This window comes from Lynx canadensis, chromosome A1 (assembly GCF_007474595.2).
Source record: "Lynx canadensis isolate LIC74 chromosome A1, mLynCan4.pri.v2, whole genome shotgun sequence".
In the NCBI taxonomy this organism is placed as follows: Eukaryota; Metazoa; Chordata; class Mammalia; order Carnivora; family Felidae; genus Lynx; species Lynx canadensis.
Genome location: NC_044303.2, coordinates 179,735,460 through 179,760,491, shown reverse-complemented (window position 1 = coordinate 179,760,491; position 25,032 = coordinate 179,735,460). Strand labels below are relative to the sequence as shown.

General features: G+C 41.5%; 1 protein-coding gene across 1 annotated transcript in view; it reads left to right on the top strand.

The window, feature by feature from the left end:
* The window catches only part of DOCK2 (dedicator of cytokinesis 2), a 417,962-nt gene that overhangs the window by 4,083 nt on the left and 388,847 nt on the right, over positions 1-25,032 (top strand). Inside the window, 1 exon segment of the mRNA XM_030327773.1 lies at positions 16,076-16,159. Coding sequence (XP_030183633.1) covers positions 16,076-16,159 — 84 coding nt within the window.

Here is a 25,032-nt window from a genome sequence, read left to right as displayed (position 1 = left end):
ACTATGCTGCTTCCTCAGCATGAGGCTGCTGCCTCCTGAACTGAGCTGGTTGCTCAAGCTCCAGTTGTCAAGTCCCCCTTCCAGCCAGAAAGAAGGATGAAGGGAAGCAGAAGGACATGACCTTTCTCCTTAAGGACACCTACCTGAGGGCCCACTTAACACTTCCTCTTGTTTCCTATTAGCTAAAGCCTAATCACGTGACTGAGGAGGGAAGCTAGGAAATGTAGTCTGTAATGCAGGCAGCCATGCACCCCGCTGAAAATTAGGAGTGCCATTTCTAAGGAAGAAGGGGAAGAAGGATTTGGGGGATGATATGTCAGTTTGTTTAAGGCAGCCATAAGAAAGTACCACAGACTGGGTGGCTTAAAAAATAGAAATTTGTTTCCTCACAGTTCTGGAGGCTGGAAGGCCAAGGCCAAGGTGCCAGTAGATTGGTTTCTCCTGAGGCATTGGCTTGCAGACACCTGCCGTCTCATGGCTTTGTCCTCACGCAGTCATCTCTGTGCACGCTCACCCCTAGTGTCTCTTCCTCTTAGAAGGATGCCAGTTATATGGGATTAGGACTTCACACTAACAGCCTCATTTTTAATTTAATCATGTACTTAAAGAACTGATCCCCAAATTTGGTTACATTCTGAGGTCCTGGGGATTAAGGCTTCAACAAACAAATTTGTGGGACTAGGCATGGATAACAGTTGAGTCCATAAGGGATGACCCATTGTCTGTGGTATGACATTTAGGGACAGGTCAGGCTTTTCAGACAGAGAGTGAGGGGGGGAATTGGTGCGGGGGGCTTCAGTGATGCCTAGAAACCTCTTCTATATGCAGGCTGTCTCTGGTTATGGTTGAGTACTTGCTGGCAGTGTTGGGAAGCATTGGTAGTGCCTTCTAAGGGCTGTTTGGGAGGATCTGTTCTATGCCCCTCCCTAGCTTCTAGTGGTTTGCTGGCAATCTTTGGTGCTCCTTGCCTTGCACAGGCATCATCCTGATATCTACTTCCATCTCCATACAGTGTTCTCCCTGTGTATGTGTCTTTCTCCAAATTTTCCTTTTAATAAGGACACCACTCCTTATTGGGTTAGGGCCCACCCTAATGACCTCATTTTCACTTGATTACCTTTGTAAAGACTCTATCCAAATAAGATCACACATTGATGTACTGGGGCGTAGGACTCTAACACATCTTTTGTTTGTGGGAGGGGCACAATGCAAACCATACTAGGCTCTGCAAAAGTAGGAAAAGGGTCTTTTTCCATGTCTTGATTGGGGAATATGGATGAATCTGAGACCACCCCCACATACAGGAATGCCTGTGATGCTGTTGCAGTGCAGGACCCTAGACAGAGCTGCTCCATGCCAAAATGGACAGATTTGGAGTGGGCAGTGGGTACTTGAATCTCGTGCAGCACAGGCTCTTATTAAAGGAACAAAATCCATTCAGACTGGTTCAATTAAAAGTTGTGCAGTATCTATGTGTATGTGAGGAGGGGGTAGGTATATTTTAAGGATCAGGGGAAATAAAAAAGAAATCCAGGAAACATGAGAGGCAGGTGTCTAGAAGGGTCTGAACTGAGACCACCCTGGAAACCTCTGTCCCCCTTCTTGTGGCAACCCAGCTTCTCTTAACACATCAGCACTGTTCTCTTCTCTCTCCTCACCAACTCCTTCTAATTCCATCACTCATTCATAACTTTGATATTCTGATAACATCATAATAGTGGCCCCAACATGCCACCCACCCCAACTCTGCATGACTTTGCAATTCAAGTGTCTACTGAATCTTTTATCCATATTTATTTGTTCAAAGGTCTGAGAGAGGAGATCTGAATAGATGGACTCACATTTGCCAAGGTAATAATCAAGGAGGAGGGATAGAGAGCATTTTTCACTCATTAACTTGTTCAGTCATTTACTCATTCATTCTTCATTATTTCTTAAATATTTATTGGGGATTTCTTATGCTAGCAGGCCCTATGCTAGACAAGGAAATTACTAGAATTAGACCAATATGGTTCCTACAGTGTTGGAGCTTATAGTCTAGTGGGAGAGACAAAAAAAAAAAAAAAAAAAGGACTTTGTGGAAAAATCAATAAACATGTAATTACATTATATGTGCCAGTGTAAGAAAAGAGTTTGTTCTGTGAATAAGAATATTGGAGAGAAGGGTCTGAGAAGGCCTCTGAGGAGCAATGGAGGAAAGAATTCCAAAGGAAACACTTGGAGAGATCTTAGTACATGTATCTTTGCTATGGAGGCCAACTATATCTTGGACTGGTCCCTAGAAATTAGTCTGGTGCAACAACAACAACAACAACAACAACAACAACAACAACAACAAAAACATGTATTGGAAATCTGATTCCATCCTAGCATCAATTCTTAGGTGCCTGGCTTTCCACTGTCTAAAGCATCAGCAATTTGGGATTGTTCAGAAGTGCCTGCTCTTTGAGTCCACTAAAGAGATGGTCCTAATCCCTAGGCTTGTGAGAGCTTCATCAGTTAGTGGCTATCTTGTTCCCAATCATAATGTTTGTATTTGAATGAACCTTAACAGACTGTGTTTACTAAGCTCTGCTTCTTCCTGAGATCAACATCCTTATATTGCTGTTGTATGTTGAGGCAGGCAATGTAGTCACCATAATATTATAATTTCTGGATCTTTGGACTTTTGTTTGTTTGTTTGCTTGTTTTTTAAAGCTTACAGGTCTTTAATAGTCAATTACACATGGGTGCCACAGTCTGTGTTCTGTAGCAAATGTTCTGCAAATGCGAAATGATAATGCTCATCACCATCCAAATCCAGAGGAATCTGGGTAGAGACACTACAAAGGTTCTCTTTAATAGGCACTTTCTCCCATATTCCTACTTCATTTAATTGATGTGAGTTAAAACACAGTAAGGCTGAGTTTGTAAGCCTCTTAAGTCTTACTTGGTTTTTAGTTCTCTTTGGAGAAAGTCATCTCCTGTGACCTCAACAGGACACTGTCAGCTTCTGCACTAGTTTAAAGCTACAGTCATAGAAGCTGGGGTTGGAAGGGGATATGACTTCATTTCTCACTTTTCCAGACCCCTCTCTAGACATTACTCCAGGGCACTTAGAGTTTTCCTGACAACACATGATCCCTTGAATCCAAGCCTAAACTAAGATGGTAGAAGGAGACAGGTAGACACTGTGACTTGCATAGATGCAAGATTCAACACAGATTCTGAATAGAACAGATGTTGAGCAGTCATTTGTTGGACTGGATTGAGTGGTGGCAATGCCAGGGCTGAGACACCATGATCAGCATGTTGGGTTTTGGCAGAGGGACATACATAGTGCCAGCTGAACCTAGAGGATTTTCCAAGGAAGTGGGAATTTGCTGCTTGCCTCACTAGTTGTGTCAGTAGAGAGTTGTCTCAGGAAAGAATGTTCTGGGTAGAATCAACAGTCAATGCAAAGGTCATGAAGAGGGTACCTCTTTGATGTGTGGGAGGTCCCTGTGGCTGGAGGAGAATAAGCAAGAGGCAGAGAGTAGGAAATGAATTCTCTGACGGGAGGTTGTATTGAGTAGTGCCTGGCACATGTTGCAATGACTTCAGCTTTTACTCTAAATGGAAGGAGGTGGGACACTGTAGGGGTTTCAGTAGAATTGCAGAATGTTCTGAGTTGTTTGAAAAGGATTATTCTAGATGCTTTATGATGGAGAGAGGGGAATTAAATGAGGAATCAGGAAGGCCAGTCCAGCAACTACTACAATAACCCAGGCAAGAGATGGTGGTGGCCCACACCAGGGAGGCAGCAGTGGAGGAGGTGAGATTCGCTTAGATTCTGGATGTGTGTGTTGTAGGTGGAGAAAATGGGATTTTCCTCATAGATTGGAATTAGGTATGAGAGAAAGAGAGGAATCAGGAGTGACTCCAAGGTTTTTGGTATGAGCAGCAGGGAGAATGGAATTGCATACAAGACTTCCTTACTTAAACTGTTGATCTGAGTTATCCACAGTGTCATAAATACTAACATTGCTCACCTTTTTTCAACATGGTACATTTACAGAGCACTTGTGCTACCACATTTAACCACCCTGTGAGATGGGTACTTTTATCATCCTTTCACAGATAAGGAAATGGAGGAGCAGAGACCTTCAGGGTCTCACTGAAATGCAAACTCTTTCAGGCAGTTTCCTTACACTTCATTCCTGGAGGAGCCTCTTCTGTTTTACTGAAGTACTCAGTTTTCACCTTTTAGTTATGTAACAAACTACATGTCACTTCGCCCGCTGGATAGCATATTGTCTGAGGACAGAGCTTTGTTTTGGGGTCAACTTTGAGTCCATCCAGCTATAAGGCACTAGCAAGAACATGCTACATAAGAGAAAGTAATTGTTATTGTAACATGGGACCCCTTAGGAATCCAGTGGACGCTATAAACTTCCTTCTTGCAAATCTGTACGTGTGCCGTTTTGCATTACAATTTCATCACGGCCCGTCCATGAAAGTGAGTTAAGTAAGAGCCCGGTAAAAGTACTCAGTAACTGTTTAGTAAACCAATACAATAGACACAGCTAAGGCATTCTGCCCAAGGTATAAATTTTTGGTTTTGGGAGCTGTGAAGGACAAGAAGCTGTTTTTATTGGGGAGCTGTTTTTATTGCCTATTCATATCAATTAAATTCAGTAAGCCTGTGTTAAGTGATGGTCCTAAATTGGGTATTATGCTAAGTGATGGTCCTGAGCTGGTTTTGATAAAATCACAGTCTCTGCCCTCAGGAAACTTACAATTCAGTAGTAATCTCTCTTTCTTCTTTTTGTTCAAGGCAACAAACAACACCATTATTAGTACTACTGTCTCCATTTCACAGGTTGGGCACAGGTGCACCTTTTGCTTCATGCTACCATAGCTCTTCCATCACCTTCATCATATTTCATTGCAGGTTCATGTTGAATTATTTGGCTCTTCCCTAGAATGTAAACTCCATGATAGCAAGACAATGACTCTTGCTCTTCTCTGGCACAGAGCAGGTGCTCAATTAGTAATTGTTAATTGGATGGATGGGTGGGTGGGTGGGTGGATGGATGAGCAGGTGGGTAGATAAGTGGGTAGATGAATGAGCGGTAGGGGTGGGGAGGTGATGGGTTATGGGTGGCTTTTCACTATCTGGTGGTCTCATAAGATTCAGATGGACTGAGTTGCCCCGTCTTGCCTTCACCTCCTCAACCCTAACCCTTTCCTGTCAGGAGGCTGGGTTCTATGAGAGCAGTACAGCAATGAATGGAGTATTCTTGAACTCTTCCTCAAACATATGGACCCCTGTAGTTGGCCACTGTCCCCAAACTCAAATAGAGTCACCCTGGGATTTTATTCACATGGTCCAGCTGTCCCTCATTGGGACTATGTCCACATCACACCAAGCCTCCCCCCCTTCCTCCCTGCCCTTACCACCTTTATTCTCCACCCACCTCCTCAGGGGTTCTCACTCTATTTCTCCCCCTCGCCCTCCCTCTGTGCCTCCCTCTCCTTCCAGTCTCACTTCCTTCATGGGGCCTCTCTTGATCTCTCTCCTCTGAGACTCTACAGCTGCTGTGGTCCACAGCTTAGTCTTTTATTTTTAAGAGTTTCTTGTTTTTTCTGGGTTAATTTTGTCTCTTCAATTAGATTTTACAAAAGCTCCAGGACAGCAGGAACTATCCCCTCTCATCTCAGTTTTCTAACTTGCAGGATCCAGCAGAGTGTCAGATACTCCCTTCCCTGGAAGTGAGGGGCTGAAGAAATCAGCCCTTGGTTTCATCATAAAGCCATTCTTCCAATTCTAGTGTGTGAGTGTGTTAATATAGGAGAGAGTGTGTGTGAGTGTGTGTGTGCACCTACAGCAGCCCTGGAAAGGAGAGTGAATCCCATAATGATGTTTTAGAGTAGTGCTTAACAACTTTGACACTATTGACATTGGGACCAGATTCTTCTTTGTTATGGGGCTGTTCTGTGCACTGTAGGATGTTTAGCAGCATCCCTGACCTCTATCAGCTAGATGCTGAAGCTCCTTCACTTCATCCTCTTACCCCTCCAGACTGTGACAACTGAAAATATCTCCAGACATTGACAAATGTTCCATTGGGGGCAAAAATGTCCCTAGTTGAGAATCTCTGTCCTTAGTTAGAGAACTCATGGGAATCCCACCTTTCTCTTGTCAGCTGAGCATGTCCCTTTGGCTTACTAAAAATGGAGTACAGGGGCTCTGGGTGGCTCAGTCGGTTAAGCGTCCGACTTTGGCTCAGGTCATGATCTCGCAGTTTATGAGTTCGAGCTCCACATCAGGCTCTGTGCTGACATCTTGGAGCCTGGAAGCTGCTTTGCATTCTGTGTCTCCCTCTCTCTTTGCCCCTCCCCTGCTCATGCTCTGTCTCTCTTTGTCTCTCAAAAATAAATAAATGTTAAAAAAAATTTTTTTTTTTAAATGGAGTACAGTGATAGGCACTTTGGCTTCTTCCTGGCTGTGTCATCCTGGACTATTCACTTGATCTTACACTACCTCAGTCTTCTCATCTGTAAAATGGAGATGACAATGATTGTACCCAAGAATTATGGTGAGGATTAAGTAGGTGACTATGGATAAAGCCCTTGGAATAGTGTTTAGTGCACAGAAAAGCTCAGTGGAGGTTGTAATTCCTCTGTCTTCTCCTGGTCAGTGGAGGAATACTTCCTCCTTGGTTACCTCTGGCTGTGATTCTCAAACCTTATTCAATACCATCACTGGATGTGAGCTCTGGCCTTGCTGCTGGAAGCTTCTGCTGGGTCATGGCAGTTGCCCTCCCTGATGCAACATCAGGATGTTGCCTTGGTGCTGAGCCTGTCAACACCTTGCCCAGAGACTTCAGGCAAAATGCTTGTGCATTTACAATGAGTGTGTTTCACGTGAATTCAAAGTGGGCCTGCCAGTAGGTGAGTACTCCCCTAGGTTAGAGACCCTCCAAAGTCCAGCTCAGGGACTAGAGAAGTGAACTCAAGGCAATTGTATTATTTTTCTCCATTATTGTTTTTGCTCCTCTTATGTATCTACTTTTCCAAACTCTATTATTAACACTTGGTATTTGCTGAAGCTTTTACTTTCAAACATGTCAGCAAAGAGCAGGGCCCCAGGTGAAGTATAAGTCCACCCTAAAGATCACAGAGCACTTGGCTGCAATCAAATTGGCAGCTAAGCTGAATCAGCATCTCCTGAAGTAATCTTAAGAAATTCATGAAAGAGTTTAACCAGAAGAAGGGGCATACCTGCCCTTCATGTTCGCATCCCTTCAGTTCAACAAGTATTTATTAAAGCTCTGTAAATATTGATTGAATTCTACTGTGGGAACAACACTGGGAATTCAGTGGTCAAAAGGCAGACTCAATCTTCACCCTCACCGAGGCTGGAGAAAACAGGAAATGAACAAGTCTAGTGTATACTGTGTGTGTATATATATACATATATGTAAATATATACCTACACACACACACACACACACACACACACACACACTAAATTGTAACATCAGAAATAGGCTGGTAAGGGAAGGAAGAACTTTGGACTCTGATCTGGGCTTGAATCCACTTTTTACCACTTTCTAGCTGTGTGGTCATGGGCAAGTTCCTTAATCTCTGAGCTTCTCACATGTTACATGAAGGTAATAGCTTGGAGGATTACTGTGAAGATTAAATGCAGTGATACTAGTAGAATGCCAGGGATTTTATCTGTCTTATCTGTCACTATAACCCCAGGACTCAGAACAGTACCTAGCCCACAGTAGGTGCTCAGATGAATATCTTTGCAAAAATCATATATGCTTGGTAGATAATATATGCCCAATAAGTGTTTACCTTTTTTTGGTGGGCAAGCAGTGTGTGCAGTGGTTAGAAAGCAGACTTCTGGATCAGTCAATTGACCTATCTAAGTTATGAGGTGGATAAGTTATTTACCCTCTTTGTGTCTCAGTTTCCTCATCTATAAATCCAAGAGAAACATGTACTTACCTCCCAACATTGCACAAACTACAGCGACCCCACCCTTGTTGTTTCTGTGCACTGCATGCTATAACAATGGTGTTTACTTTTTATTTCTCTCAATTTGGGTTCCTGATGAACTGTGTATCTCAATATGTTTAAGTGGAATTGGTGGCTAATCAATGGGTTCTATTTCTAGGGTTGTTGAAAGTCTCACCTGTCTCAAAGTAGCTGTTTCCACTGGCTTGCCAACCCACATTTCCAGTATGAGAGTCCTCATTGAGTTTAATGAGCCCAGATGACCTTGGTACTTTAAACATCCCTTTGATCCTCAGCTATAAGTATTTTGGTTTGAGCCGGCTTGTCAGTAACCAACTGCTGCCTTGGTTCTTGGGTATAGTACTTTGATGGAGGAAGAAGTCAAATCCTCCATGCAGATGTGTCCGTATTCTCCAGTGTCTGGAGACCTTATGTGAAAGGGGAAGCTAGAATGGGTGTCTCTGGGAATCCTGCCACCCACCACTTTTCCATCTTCCTTGGGTGGGCATGGCTAGGGTGGGGCAGGCTATGATTTTAGTGGCTTTACTTATTTTTTGTCCTATATCTTGCTCATGTTTTTCTGCCCCTTTCATCCCTCATTCAAAAGTTGACAGTGGTTAGGCCTACAGGGAATAGGGAAAAAGGTGATCTGTTTCTACACTGGTCAGAAATAACTCAAATGAGGATCATAGATAAGCAATCAAACTTTAGCAAACAGTAGCATTCTTGTTCAAAGTTTCCTGTTAGTCATTTAGAAAATTTAACAGAATAGGGTATTGGTATGCAAAGCCACTTCCTTGTCAGTAATGTCTGATTTTCCCCAAATGGAGCCTTGAGAATAGAGGCCCTTATGCAAACGCAGAAATACATTTTTAAATTAAACAGCAACATCAGTTACTTTCATTTTCATACAATGTGAGTCTTTGGAATGAATACAGACCTTCATGTTGAATACCATGTTTCAAGATCTATCCAAGACATTTTCTTAAATTGATCGGTTGGAACCTTCTAATCTGATGAAGCTGGGCAGAGGGTGAGGAAGGGATTCCTAAGGAAAGATGGAGAGGAAATAGGGAACAAAACACAGTCTCACCCCACCCTCCTAATGTCTGACGGACAGACCTTATTTGCTAGTTCCCCAGAAGCCAACTTATTTTGTGGATGGGATTCTTCTGTTAGAAATCTCAGTTGCCTCCATGGCCCTGCCCAGGTCTGTGACAGACATGTTCTCAGCCGAATTTCTGGGGTTGGAGGGAGCAAGGAGTGGGAGGGTCTGAGTTAGAGCACCAGCAAGCTGGAGCAGGTCCAAATGTCAGCAGCCTGTGTGGGAACAGGGTTTGAAATCAGACCAAGTGTAAAGGCAACAGAGAAACATGCTATGTTTATGCAGGAGAAGAGATTCCTGAGTCCCCTGAGGGCCTTCTCAAGGTCTGGTTTTGAACAAAGGATTAATTTTATTCAATGTTGACCAACAGTGTCATTTGTTGCAAACTGCAGGGAGACAGATTTAAGGTGACCTAAAGAAGAGCTCTGAAGGAGTTCTTCTGAAAAGATTGTTTTAGGAGGTTTTATAATGCTAATAAAGAGAAAAATGATGACCATTTATTGAGGACTTACTATGGCCAGACACCAGTAAATCCTTTGTGTTTTAATGTCAGCTGAGCTTCCTAAGAACCCTGCAAATTAGGGACTATCATCTCCTCCATTCTACGATTGGGGAAAATGAGACTCAGGGGTGTGAAGCTGCTCCAGCAGCCTTCCGCTGGCCCTTACAGTGACTTTGGGTGGATTACAAAAATAATACCCCTCCCCTGCCCAGATCACAGGTTGCACACTAACCTCCAATGGGTCACCCCTTGCAGGGCAAAACCTGTATAATCACATGCTGTGGCTCTGGGTTTGAGGCCAGAGCCAATAAAGGGCAAAACGAGGCCCAGGAGCCACATCTACGTGACTCCAGATAGACTCTTGACTCCCAAGTTTTATCGTCTCTCAGGATCGAGATTTTCCATTACTATGAATACCTACAAACACTAGTTGGTCCCCATGGTGAAAGGGCTGATTTGTATAGGTGTTTGGACTAAATAGCCTCTAAGTTTCTTCCTTTTCCCCGTAGAGAATGTGGCAAGACTGAAGCGTGAAGCAGGGTCTGGTGAACACCTGAGTACCTGCCATCTAGGTTCTGTGGGGAGGAAACAGGTGCAGAGAATGAATAAGGCACAGGGCTGGGTTAGAGTCCTGGCTCTTACTACCAACAGGGTAAGGGGAGATTATGGGTGAGCCACTCAAACCCTCTGTACCTCATTTTCCTCATCTGTAAAATGAGGATAGTAGCTACCTCGTGTAGTAGTTATGAAGACAACACAAAAGGACAATTGAGAATATGCTTCTCTGGGACACAGTGAAACAATATTATAAATGCTTCTTTTTTATGTTTGAGGAGGAATCTGATCTAATTTCTTCTCCAAGGCTCCTTCACTGATATGATTACTGCTTTCACTCCATCCATAAGTTTTGTGAGGTTGTGTTTTCATTTTCATTTGTCTCAAAATATTTTCTAATTTTCCTTGTGAGTTCTTCTTTGATACCTTGTTGCTTAAGAGTATATTGTTTAGGGACACCTGGGTGGCTCAGTTGGTTGTACAGCCAACTCTTGATTTTGGTTCGGGTCATGATCTCACAGTCCTGAGACTGAGCCCTGAGTTGGGCTCTGCACTGAGCGAGGAGTCTGCCTGAGATTCTCTCTTCCTCTCCCTCTTCCCCTCTCCTGCTAGTGTGCATACATGTGCACTCTTTCTCTCTCTCTCTCTCAAAAAAGAGTATATTGTTTGATTTGCACATAGTTGTAAATTTTCCAGTTTTATTTCTCTTATTCATTTCTAGCTTCATTCCTCTGTCATTGGAAAAGATACTTTGTATAATTTCAGTGTTTGTAATGTATTGAGATGTGTTTTGTGGCCTAACTTATGGGCTATTCTAGAAAATGTTCCATATGCATTTGAGAAGAAAGTGCATTTTGCTGTTGCAGGATGGAGTATTTTGTATATGTCCTTTAGGTCTGGTTATTTACAGTATGGCTCACATATTCTATTTTCTTACTGACTTTATGCTTACATGTTCTGTACATTACTGATAGTGGGACATTGAAGTCTCTGGTTATTATTAGCCTCTGCCTAGTTCTCCTTTTAATTTTGTCAGTGTTTGCTTCATACATTTTGGTGCTGTTATTAGGGACATCTGTTTATAATTGCTATATCTTCTTGGTGTGTTGACCCTTTTGCCAATATATAATACTCTTCTTTGTCTCTTGAAACACTTTTGACTTAAAGTCTGTTTTGTCTGGTATTACCATACCCACTACAGTGTTTTTTGTTACTATGTGCAAGGAACATTTTTTCCCCATTCTTTTACTTTGAACCTAACATGTATTTTTGGATATAAAGTGAGTCTCTTGTAGATAACATACAACTGGATCATGGTGGGGGGTGTGTGTGTGTCTGTCTGTGTGTGTGTTTGGTTATTGTTTTATAATCTTTCTGGGGCGCCTGGGTGGCGCAGTCGGTTAAGCGTCCGACTTCAGCCAGGTCATGATCTCGCGGTCCGTGAGTTCGAGCCCCGCGTCGGGCTCTGGGCTGATGGCTCAGAGCCTGGAGCCTGTTTCCAATTCTGTGTCTCCCTCTCTCTCTGCCCCTCCCCCGTTCATGCTCTGTCTCTCTCTGTCCCAAAAATAAATAAACGTTGAAAAAAAAATATAATCTTTCTACCAATCTCTGCCTTTTGCCAAGACAGTTTTATTCATTTACATTTAATGTAAATACTCATAAGGAAAGTTTTACTTCCAACATTTTGCTATTTGTTTTCTATGTATCTTACATGTTTTTTTGTTCTTCAGTTCATTACTACCTTCTTTTGTGTTTAATTGATTTTTTCTAGTTTACTGATTTGATTCCTTTCTCATTTACTTTTCTCTGTGTTTTTTGCTTATTTTCTTAGAGGTTAACCTGGGGTTCACAATTAACATCTTACCATAATAAGAATATATTTTGAGTTAATACCAATTTAGCTTCAATAGTAGACAAAACCTCTGCTTCTGTACAAATCTTTCTCTCCCCTTTTGTTATTGTCACACATTACATTTTTATACATTGTGTATATGTGTATATTATAGATATTATAATTATATTATGTATTTGTCTTTCCAGTTGTCTATTAGTGATGGACCTCTGTTTCTGTTTATCTCTTCTTCTTTATATTTGAAGAATACTTTTTTGAGAGATAGAATTCTTGGTTGATTTTTTTTTTCCTTTTAGCACTTTAAATATGACATCCCACTGCCTTCTAGCCTCTGTGGTTTCTGAAGAGAAATCACTTATTAATTTTATTTAGGAGTCTTTGTACATGATGATTTGCTTCTCTCTTGATGTTTTTAAAATTCTCTGGGTTTTGTTTTTGGTTTTTTTTTTGTTTGTTTTTTTTTGGTTTTTGACAGTTTGACCATTATGTCTCAGTGTGGATATCTGTGTTTATTTTGCTCAGATAGCACTGACCTTTTTGGGTCTGTAGATTTATGTCTTCCATCAAATGAAAGTTTCTGGCCATTATTTTTTCAAATATGCTTTCTACTACTTTATCTCTCTTTCCTCTAATTATGGAATCTCCCATTGTATGAAGTTTGTGTGCTTGATAGTATCCCACAGGTCACTTAGGCACTGTTCATTTTTCTTCATTCTCTTTTCTTTCTACTTCTCAGGCTGGCTGATCTCAACTGACCTACTTTCAAGGTTATTGATTCTTTCTTCTGACTGCTCAAGTCTGCAATTGAGCCTCTCTAACATTTTTTATTGTATTTTTTAGCTACAGAATTTCTATTTTATTAGTTTGTCATTTCTGTCTATTTAGTAATATTCTCTATATTATGCGACATTATTCTTTTGGTTTTACTTAGTTATTTGCCCATAGTTTTCTTTAGCTACTTGAGCATAAAGACAATTGATTTAAAGTCTTTTTCTTATAAATCCAATGTATATCGTTTGTGAGGAATTTCTATTAATTTCTTTTTTTTCTTCTGTGAATAGGCCATACTTTCTTGTTTGTTTGTTTGTTTGTTTGTTTACATGCCTCATAATTTTGTGTTGAAAATTGAATATCTTGAATATTATAATGTGCTAGCTCAGATGTCAGATTCTCTTCCTTGTCAGGGCTTGTTGTAGCTGCCTAATATAGGATATAATGGTTTGTTTGTTTAATGACTTTTCTAAAGTACTTTTGTGAAGACTGTATTATTTGTTGCAATATGGTCACTCAAATCTCCAAATGCCTGAAGTTGAAAGAAAAAAAAAATCTGCGGTTTGCAGCTGGACTCTGTATGTGTGTATTGGGGCATACTTTTAACACTTAACCAGGCCACTTGCAGCTCTGCCTTAGCCTGCCTGCATTTCCTGACAGCATGGTGCTTGAAGGTCAGTCAGAGTTGAGAGTTTACGGCCTTCTCCATCCTTTATTAGCATGTCCAACCATGTGCATAGCCTTCCAGATCCCCTGGTATATGTGGGTATTGTTCATTCCATATTTATCCATATTGTAGTAACTGTAACTACTTTATTCCTTTCTGTGGCTAAATAATATTCCATTGTATGGATAGACTCTTGTTTATACACATGCCAGTGGGTGGAAGGCAGAAGAGTGTTAGTTAAGCAGGGGAGTGATATAATCCCATTGCACTGACTATTGCTCTGGCTAATGTGTGGCGATTGGATGGAGGGAGGCAGAGTAAATGTGGAAAGGCCCATGAAAAGGCCATTGTTCTGTCTCTCTAATCCCAGTGGTCTCCAAACCAAACAGAAGCTCATTGCTGATGAATCATGTGACCAAACAGGGCAGATAATAGATTGAGCTAAATGAGAGGAATCCTGAGTCCTCCTGGTAGTCTTACCATTGACTTAATTTACTTCTACTCCCCTCATTCCTCCAAAGCATAAATAATAAACAATAATAAAGGACAAGCTCATAGCTCTAATCCTTTGGGGAGCCCACACACAGGTCGAAACAAACAACTACAGTTTCTTAGAACAAGGTCCTCTCTGCTCCGTCTGGCTCTAGAAACCCACACAAAGGACACAGAATACCATTTTCAAGACCATCACTGAGGTGGGGAGTAAGGGTAAGTTAAAATGCCAGAAAGCTTTACCAGGTTTCAGTTGCCTTTTTCTTGATTAAGCATTTTCTTGGTGTAAACTTTTGACTATTTTCTAGGGTTCTGATACAGTTGATTCTGACAGCTTTTGTCAGATTTCTCATTACTTCTTTGGAGGGACAGGCACGTGGAGTTCCTTACTCTGCCATTTTTGCTGAAGTCACCTGAAGAAGTAGTTTTTGAATACATTTTGTTTTGTTGACATATGAGGAAACTGAGGACCAGTGGGAGAGGGAGTAAATTGAGTTGCAACAGTTGCTACCCCATGGATGAATCTTGAGGACACTGCTGAGTGAAAGAAGCCAGTCACAAAAGACCATGTATTATATGATTCTATTTGTATGCAGTGCCCAGAATAAACATATCTGTAGAGACAGAAAGTAGATTAGTAGCCACTTGGGGCTGGGGTAACTTTCCGAGGTGATGAGATTGTTCTAGAATTAATCACGGTGATGCCTGCACAACTCTGTGAATAAATTGCTGAATTATATACCTCATATGGGCAAATTGTATCCCAATAAATCTATTCCCAAATAAATAAATAAAATCCCTCCAGCTTCTCATTCTCTTGGAGTAAAGCTTAAACTCATCACAAGTCTGTGCGAGACCTGGTCCCTACTTCTTCAGCCTCATCTTGTATCACCTTTTCCTCTCGTATCTTACTCCATCCACCGAGGTTTCTTTTGATGTTGTCTGAATATGCCAAGTGCCTTCCTTCCTCAGGACCTTTGCACATGCTGTTCCCTCTTCCTGAAATGCCCCTCCCTTAGTGTCCCCACAGCTGAACAGCTCAATTACTTTGTGTATCAGCTCAGAGAGGCCTTTCCTAAATACCCCAACAAAATGTGATGTGCCCTATAACTCTATACCAGGCTCTATTGTTTCTCTTTCACATGTATCATCTTTTGTAAACTTATATTTATTTCTGTGTTCACCAATAAAGTGAGATCAGTGCCTAGCATGTGCCTGGCACATCATAGCCACTTACTGAATATTCGCTGCATGAATGAATGATGACAACATTCTAGGATCATACTGTTCAGTCTCCTGAGAGACTTTCTTTAAATCAAACTACATGCATTGTGTCTTTTTCTGTTCTTGAAGACCTACTAAGCTGGTGGTTCCATTTTTAGCCTTTGGAAAGTAGGCTGCAACCCTAACATGGATTAACAATGTGGCCTGGTCTTCACTTAACAAGTGACGCTGAGCACGGCCTACGCACTGCAATGATATGGCATGAGGTCGTGTTCCAAGGGGTTAACGGAGGTTCTGACGGTACAGAGGGGACTCTGGCTACTTCACAGCCAACTACTGCCCCCAGGCACTGATAATGGAAATTGGGAGACAGCACATCCTTGGATGTCAGGCTGTTGTCACCAGGAGGGAGTAATTGGGGAGCAGCAAGTACCTCATCATGGTGGTTGAGAATATGGAAGTTAGATACTGATTTTCCTGTCAGTTCCTGGCCTGATGATTTTCACCAGATTATTTAACTTTTCAGCACCTCTGTTTTCCATCTGCAAAATGGGATCACAGTTTATACCTCACAGGGTTGCTGTGAGAAGGGAATGAGAAGATGTGCAGAGCACATGCCTGGTGCACTGTGAGAGGTCAACCTATGGTAGATGATATGAACAGCGTTCTTGTCATGCAGACTGGAGTGCAGAACCTGTGCTGGGAGAGGTCAGGTTTGGTCAGTGAGTGAGGGCCTTTAGCAGCCAGGCTGGGGCTGCATTCAGTCCTGTGGTAGGCAGTGGGTTCTGCATTAGTCTTGTTAGCCCATGTCGTCTGCATGGTGTTGGGTAAACTCAAGGCAGGGAAAACAGGGAGGAGCAGTGATTATCAGTATCCAGAAGTCTGACCAGGCTGCCCCTCTCTTCTGTTTCACAGCCATATACAACTTCCAAGGGAGTGGAGCCCTCCAGCTCTCCCTGCAGATTGGTGATGTGGTGCGAATACAGGAGACCTGCGGAGGTGAGTCACTGGCTCAGGTGATCCAGGGACGCCAGGACCCCTAGCTGATGGTGTTGGGACGCCTGCAGCATATACCCAGCACCTCCAGCCCTCTCTTGGAACCTGGAGCTGTGTGTGGTCTGTTATGAATTTTGATAATATTAGTAATTTGAATGTACTGAAAATAATGCTTTGTTATTTTAGGAATTTATGCTTAGTAGCAAAGGCCTGACTGTGTGGTTTGATGTTTGTTGTGCTGTCTATTTGCCATAGCCATGAGGCTCTTAGGGCCTATGACACCCACCTTCTTTCTTAGTATCAATACTAATAAGGTTATAAAGGGAAATCAGCACTATTAGGGGTTTGAAGGGCTTAGGAAATTATACCCTTGATTCCAGGAGAACTGATATGCACAACTGTGTGGTATAGGCACTGTGCCTGGTCCAGGGAGCAGTGCTCACACCCTGCACTGAGCTGGGGGCCCTGTCTTGGGCAAAGTGGCATCTCTTTCTTCCCACAGAGGTGCCATTCTCTTGTGAAGCCAAGCGTGTATTGGGCTGTGTTTACCCATGGTGGTGCTGGTGGTCGTAGGGGTACTCTTTAAAACTTGCACAAAAGCTAATGGCCTTGGACCCATGAGTTAGGCCATTATGAATCAATATATCACCTATGTCACTGATAAAATTGATATTGGGAGTGTGGCTTGGGTGTAATACTAAAGAAACTTGCCAATGTGTCGGCCACTCTGAGCCAGACTCTCCCAGTCGTCACTGGCAGAGCAAGACCTCCACAGTTCTCCACTTCCCTGGGCCTGCAACTAATCTGACTGTGTGGATAGCATATGTCCTTCCTGTAGCTGGGCAGAGGAAGAAGAAAGAAGAGGTGAGTGGACTGAGCACCCAGGCCCATCCCTCCCTCCCAGCTAATCCCTCAGGTGATGCTCTCCTGTGCTGTGATGGGAGTGAGGGGTGGGCAGGAAACGGGTATGCTACTGTGAAGGAGAGCCCCTCCAGGGGAAACAGCCAGCCAGAAGAACAGAGGTGCCTATAGAACTAGCCATCGTTGGATGCTTACCACGTACTGGAGGCACTATGCTAAAGTGCTGACATGCTAGTCAGCTGACATGCTAGTCAGTGCTGACATGCTAGTGTGCACAATGCTGACATGCTAGTCTAGTTACTCCTCACAGCCACCCACAGGACAAGTCTTATCTCCAGTGCCAGATTAGCTGTATGTAACTTCCAAGGCTGTTCTGCAGATTGGCACACAAGCATACACAGCACACTCACAGATACGCGTACACACACATACAAACATGCACACAAGCATACACACACACACACACACACACACACACACACACGCAAACCAAAAAGCAAACAAGCAGAAAAGCTTTTGTGAGGAGGAAAGAATTTGATATTTGATATTTCAAAACAGCTTTAGCCGGGTCATCAAGGGAGAAATGAGAACTTTGTTCACCTTCCTTACATTTGTCTTATCCTTTAGTGTTATTGTTATTTTGGGTTGTATGTGAGGTGAAACGAAGCACTTTTTAGAGTCCAGGCCTCTGAAAATCCCAGTCTGGCCCTGTTAAAACCTTTTACACACAGAGTGAATGGGACAGGGGCAGGAAGGAGAGTATATGGTTCCAACCCCCCTGCCCCCTTCCACACTGCAACCCATCTTTCACAAATCTGGTTCTACCCAGTGGCAGATAAGCAAACTGTAAGTATTCAGCAAGGTCAAAGAATGAAAATATAAACAGATGACAACTCTCCTCACTGTGTCTCCCATGCTGCTGAATGCTAATCCTGAGAAACAGGCGTGAGGCCTCACGTCTGCAAGTCAGGAAACAAGACTCAGGGAAGAGAAATGACTCGCTGAGGGTCACACAGGGAGTGTGGCTGTTTCCCTCCCCATGTGTATAAGCCCACAGCCTTTCTTTCACTCCATAGCTACCAAGACAGTGAAAAAAACTGGTAATTATTTGCCGTGTCCCACATTTTGAGATTCAGACAAGTATTTTCCGTTTCGTTTTCCTGGAGAAAGAGCTTGAGGCCAGTAAACTGACCACACGGGTAGCACACAGTCAGAGCCTTTCATTCCCTTGCCTGGCCTGGTCCCGACCTTCGGAAAGGTCACACTTGATGACTCAAGCCACCTTTATTTGTCTTTGGGATTAGTGTCCTTGTTGCTAACCTCTTTGGTTCTGGTTTTCCTCTTTTAATTCTATTTTATTAGTTTTATTTTAATGTATCCTGGCAAGAAGCAGCCACATTGCCTTTCTGGAAAGAGCTAGGCATATTGATTTAGCGAGTGATTGCCAGTTCATGAGTACTTTGAAAATGTATATTCAATGTTCAGAAGTCTGCTAAAATGATTCTATTTATCTGAAGCATTGGTATACAAATTATCAAGACTCATCATGCATGCATCCATATCCATAGGGAGTTTTCAAACTGGAATTTATGGGATTTTAAGGTTTCCCTGAGGACCTTGGACAGCTAAAGGCTCTGCGATCAGGTCCGGTGTTGTCTGCTTTGCAGATGCGAAGTTCTGCCTATGATTCTGATTGAAAACCTGTTTCTGGCAAACATAAAAAGGTGAAAACCACAGTGTCAGTCAAAAATTAGTCAAGGTGATGTAATAAAAAGACCTGGGGGGTGTGCTCATGAGACCCTCTTATAGAAACCTAATTGAAAAATAAAATCCAGCCAATTGAGACCTGAATCAAAATTTCATAATACAGGAAGTAAAAGGCTGTGATAAAAGGAAATAGTGGTGAGCACTGAGTCTAAACGAATGAATTTATAGAGATTGATATTAAAAGTCACAATATTTATGACTACCAAAAATAATGTTAATGTTAGGGAAATGGACAATGTAAAGAAAAAAAAAACACAGCACATAAAATTGAGCAGTGAGGGGTAGAAGGGAATAGATTAACTTTATGATATTATCCTAACAGAGAGTTGGTCAATATGAGAAATAAAACAGAACAATTACAAACTTTTAACCACACCAATCTTTTAATGCATTTCATAACTATTTTTAAGGAGTTTTCAGGATTTTTTTTTTTGTGTAAAGAAGAGAAATTTATTTATTTAATTTTATTTTTAAGTTTTTATTCAAATTCCAGTTAGTTAACATACAGAATAATATTAGTTTCAGGTGTACAATACAGTGATTCAGTACTTTCGTACATCACCCAGTGCTCATCACAAGTGCCCTCCTTAATCCCCACTACCTATTTCACCCATCCCCCTACTCACCTCCCCTCTGGTAACCATCAGTTTGTTCTCTATAGTTAAGAGTCTGTTTCTTGGTTTGCTGCCCTCCCTCTTTTTTCCCCTTTGCTCATTTGTTTTGTTTCTTAAATTCCACACATGAGTGAAATCATATGGTATTTGTCTTTGACTGACTTATTTCGTAGCAAAATACTCTCTAGCTCCATCCGTGTTGCTGCAAGTAGCAGGATTTCATTCTTTGTTATGGCTGAGTAATCTTCCATTGTATGTGTATGCCACATCTTCTTTATCCATTTATGAGTCAATGAATACTGAGCTATTTCCATAATTTGGCTATTGAAGATAATGCTGCTATAAACTTTGGGGTGCATGTATCCCTTTGAATCAGTATTTTCGTATTCTTTGGATAAATACCTAGTAGTACAATTGCTGGTTCATACGGTAGTTCTATTTTTAACTATTTGAGGAGCCTCCATACTATTTTCCAGAGTGGCTGCACCAGTTTGTATTCCCACCAACAGTGCAAGAGGATTCCCCTAAGAAGAAACATTTAATCAAAGTTTCAGCATTTCCTTCAATTTCACTCCATTTCTTTTTCTTTTATTAAATACAAATAAATAAGATTAAGTTTGGTATTTGAGATTTTTATTTGCATAAATCTTTACTATATGCTAATTTTTACGAGAATTTTTGGAAATGATATTTTATCTATTTATCCATCTGTTATTCTGTGTATATAAATATAAATGAGAAGTTGACTAAAATGATGTTAATAGTATTTTTCTTTTTATGGGTAATGGGATTCGGGATGATTCTTTTAGCTTCTATATTTATACTTTCCTGCTTACTTTAAATTCTTTGTAACAGCCCATATCTATTTTAGACAAAAAAGATAATATAGTCTTTAAGATGTGAAGCACCCATCTCCAGATATTAGTAATGATTAATTCTAGGTGGTAGGAATGTGAGTGGTTGTTAGTTTATTTTTTGTACTTTTCGATGGTTTTTAAATCCTCCCCCCAAACAAACAAACAAACAAAAAAGGAGTGGAAAGATCATGAGCTTTTGAATCAGAAAGTTATTCTCTGCTCCACTACCCACTAGTTGAATGGTCTGGGGAAGGTGGGCTTCAGTTTTCTTACCTGTGAAATGGGTTACCATTGTCTGTTCTTAAGGTTGTTATGAGGATAACATGACAGAAAGTAGAGAAGCTGTCTAGCACCATGCTAGACTCTATGTTAGAACACTCTTAGGTGTTTTGTGTTGATTAATTCCATCCTTCCTCCCATTATACACAGCCACATGGAGACCGGGAGGTATATCTGTCTACAGTATAGCCCAGAGAATCTGGAAGCTGGCTCTCTGATTGCCTGGAGTAGGTGAGGCTAGCCCTTCCTTGCCTATACTAAATTTAATATTTTGTTCTGTTGAAAATTCAGACAGTTCAGAAGGGTACCCATTGTTGCTAAGCCTTAGATATCCTAATGCTTATTTTTTGGTCCATAGTATATCTCTCAGGCTGCCCTTTTTACCCAGAGGTAGCATAAATATTCTATGTTCTGATTCTATGTTCTGGGTAAAAAACACATAAATACATATGTTTATTGAGCAGTCAGAAGTCCTTATGGGAGGATAAACATAAAAAAAAAATCAGTGTTATTTTTCCTCATTCACTTCCTTCAGTCATATTTGGTTGACATCTTTCCTGATATTTAATGACATTTCAAAAGAAGATTTCAATCTTATATCCAGTTTAATGCCTCCCCTCCTTCTCCAGCTTAAGCAAGGCTGGGGGTGGGAGGGAGTTTGGCATGCTTTCTTTCCAAATCTCTGTCTTCCTTGATCAAATAAGCCCAAAGATCAGCCAGTCCCCTGCATGAATAGTCATGTAGCTGGGGTATGAGATGCCAAATGTCCCTAGCTGTGAATCTGCTGGACTCTACCCCTCATGCCTGTCTGGCTTGTGGGTGGAGAAGCTATACCAAGCGCTCTGAAGGCAGTGACTACCACCTCCAAAGACCCCTGTGTCTCTCTGTCTGTCTCTCTTTCTTTTCTGATGACATACACTATGGTGGGGGATGGTCTTGGGGAGGAATCCTGCTTGTTTAGACTCTTCTTTCTAAGCCCCTCAGAGGGACTAAATGCTCCCCCTTGAATTATTTGCTTTCTTTCTGGAACAACAGGTCAAGTCTCATTCCATCTACTGATAAATACGCTTGTCTGGGTCATGGGGGCGCACTCTTAGTGGGAAGAGAATGAGATTTCTGTACAGTGGTTCCCAAGGAACTTTTGAATTTTGTTCACCAGTAAAATGGAACAAAGGGAAGGTATGAAGGAGGAGGCCAACATAGTTTCTTTTGCTTTTTAAGGTAAGGCATAGCTTTGGTTGTTTCCTAGAAATGGGACCACACTGTGCATCCCACTCTGAGATTTGCTTTTCTCACTTAAAAATATTTGGAGCTCTTTCTAAGTTGGCATGTGTGCATTACCTCGTTCTTGTTGGGCTGCCAAGAGGTTTGCAAAGAGAATTTTGAATCTACCACTCGCAGAGTAGGGTGGACCCGGAGCCATGTAGCAGCTTCTGTACTAACAACTCCACTGAGAGTGATCAAAGTTCTTTACTCTTAGGGTAAGAGAGGGTCTTGATGAACATTTGACAGGGCATCCTTTTAAAGTGCTACTCTGCAGGGAGATGTCCCTTTGTTTGGGTCTGCTTTAGAGACAGGTCCTGTGAAAGTGAACTTCTCTTCGAATGAGGGTGAGGCAAAATCATCAGTAAACTTCTATTTTGTTGAATTTGAAGCATGTGTCATTTACTTTGTTGGGACTTCACTGGGAAAAAGTGATGGTATTCAAAATCTGCAGGTTCTCAGGGCGCCCAGGTATCTCAGCCGGTTAAGTGTCTGACTTGTTTTCTGCTCAGGTCATGATCTCACAGTTTGTGAGTTCGAGCCTTGCATTGGGCTCAGCTTGATTCTTTCTTTCTCCCTTTTTCTCTTTCCCTCCCCGCCCTCAAAATAAATAAATAAACTTAAAAAAAAATCTGTACGTTCTGTAAATAAAATAGAAAATATGCCCTGCCAACTTTCTCTGGTAGTGGTTGTTATTGATGATGATTTTTGATTTTTAAAAGAGAGAATGGTATTTACTAATTTTGAACACTCACCATATGCCAGGCACTGGACAAACTCTGAATTCCTTATCTAACTTCAGCCTTATGAGACAGACACTATTATTATTTCCATTTTACAGATAAGAAAACTGAGGCTCAGAGAAATGTCTAAGATCACACAGACAGTAAGTTGTAGATCTCCATATAAATCTGAGCTTTGCTTCCAGAGAGCACACTCTTAACCACTGATAACTGCTAACTTATATCTGATATTAATATTATACAGGAAATCAAAATCATACAGGAAAGTAAAATACATTCAAGCAATTGCCACTCAATAAACAAATATTAAAATTTGCAACGTTTACTTCAGACTTCAAGAAATAAAAACTTTAGATACATTTGAAACTCTCTGTTTATCCCTCCTCTATTCTATTCTTGTCTTTTTGTCCATACTGTAGGTAATACTTATCCTGAAATTGGTGTTTTCCTCCCCTCCAAGGTTTTATACCGTTACTAGATGGTTTACTTCATAATCATGTTTTAAAAATAGTTTTGTAACACCCTGGGGGGTGCATGTTATTTCCCTCATTTTATAGATGAAAACACTCAGGCTTTAGTGACATGACCAAAAATTATGCTGCTTATAGATAGCAGAGAGAAGACTGGATCTTTAGGCCATCGATTTTTTTTTAATGTCCTGGAATATTTAAAAAAATTTTTTTTAATGCTTTATTTATTTTTGAGACAGAGAGAGAGACAGAGCATGAGTGGGGGAGGGACAGATTCAGAGTGAGCCACAGAATCTGAAGCAGGCTCCAGGATCTGAGCTGTCAGCACAGAGCCCAAGGCGGGGCTCGAACCCACGTACTGTGAGATCATGACCTGAGCTGAAGTCGGACGCTCAACCGACTGAGCCACCCAGGCGTCTCTATCCTGGGATATTTTTAATCTCTCCTCAACTTTCTCCCTACTCTCCACAGATGCTAGATGATTAGAGAATTTAGGTACATTTTGTTTTAGTATTTGGGATGTGGGAAGGGAGGACAGTTTGAAGAATTGGTACTTTCTAACTGTCAAGAAGAATGGTAAACATTTTCCTTTTCTCATCTTCCCCCAGGATGCACTTTATGAGTTCCCTATTAAAACAGAAGTGCTTATCTCATGGATGGGGTTGCTATTATTTAATAGGAAAAGGTGTTCAGCCTGGGGGCAAGTCCTGGGATATGGCAAGTGCTGTGTGCCTGCTTTTGATCATGGTGTTCATTGTTGTGCATTTTGCTATGGATGCCAACTATTGTTATCTGCCTGGTCAGGTCTTGGAGTACAGCCAGATATAGCTGACAGATGACCAGATTAGGGAGCCGACATCAGGAGTCATGGAAGTCAATGGCCCAGCAGAGGTGGAGATGTCAGAAAAAAGTCCTAAGGAGAGCCCTGATGCAGTCAATGCATTATAATTATCTTGCAAGTGGAGGTGGTAATAAGCCCTTCTCATCAAGGATCACAGGATATTTATTTCTGAAAGTACTTAGCCCAGTGTCATGTACATAGTAGGTGAACCATCAGTGTTGATTGAACTTGAATCTTGGAAACAGAACGTGTATGCTGGGTAATAGTCAATAGATTCCTTGCTCAGGAGTGAGCTGAAGTTCTAAGAATCAGAAAAGCTACAAGGTGTCCGTAGGTAACTGAGCCTCAAGGGTCTGAGCAGGCAGCGTTCCTGGACCAGGGATTCAAGGGATCCTGATCATGGAGATCCTGTCATGGAGAAGCAGATGTACGCATGAGCTCTGGGTAGGGACTTTTGGTCCCTTGATTGTTTTCCTAGTCTCTGGTAGATTTTGGTGGCTTTGGCCATCAGGTAGATTCAGGTCACTACAACTATGAGACCCTTGTCTGTATTTGTGCTCTAAGAGAACTTTTTCTGTACATGTACTCATCACACAGTGGCTAATGTGGCAGAAAAGCATTGAGGGCTGGCTTTGAAGCCACACAGATTTGCCCTTGAACCCTGGCTGTGTGATTTGGCTCAGTACATCAACTGACTTGAATTTCAATTTCTTCATCTATAAAATGGGAATGATGATACTTGGCTCATAGTATTGATATGAGGACTAAATGAGAAAATGCATGTACAACACTTAACATACAGCTTTGCCTATATTAAGCAATCAAAAAATGGTGGCTAGTAATATTCCAAAGATGTTCTTATTTAGTTGGTGGCATGGGGTAGAACTGCAAACAAAGGAGTTGTTATAGTGCACGGCTGTGGAGTGTCATCTCTGCGGAGTCAGATGCTTGGGTTTAAATCTTAGTTACATCACCGACTAGCTGTGTGACCATGAGCAAGCTGCTTAATCATTCTGTGCCTCTCTATTTTCATTTGCAAAACTAAGGCAATAATAGTATCTACTCTATAGGATTATTGTGAAGATTAATTTATAACTTGAAAGAAACAAAACAAAACCTTTACCAGCATTGACGCTATTGCTAATGGTTAATTATTCCCAGTAGTTATGGACAGATTATTA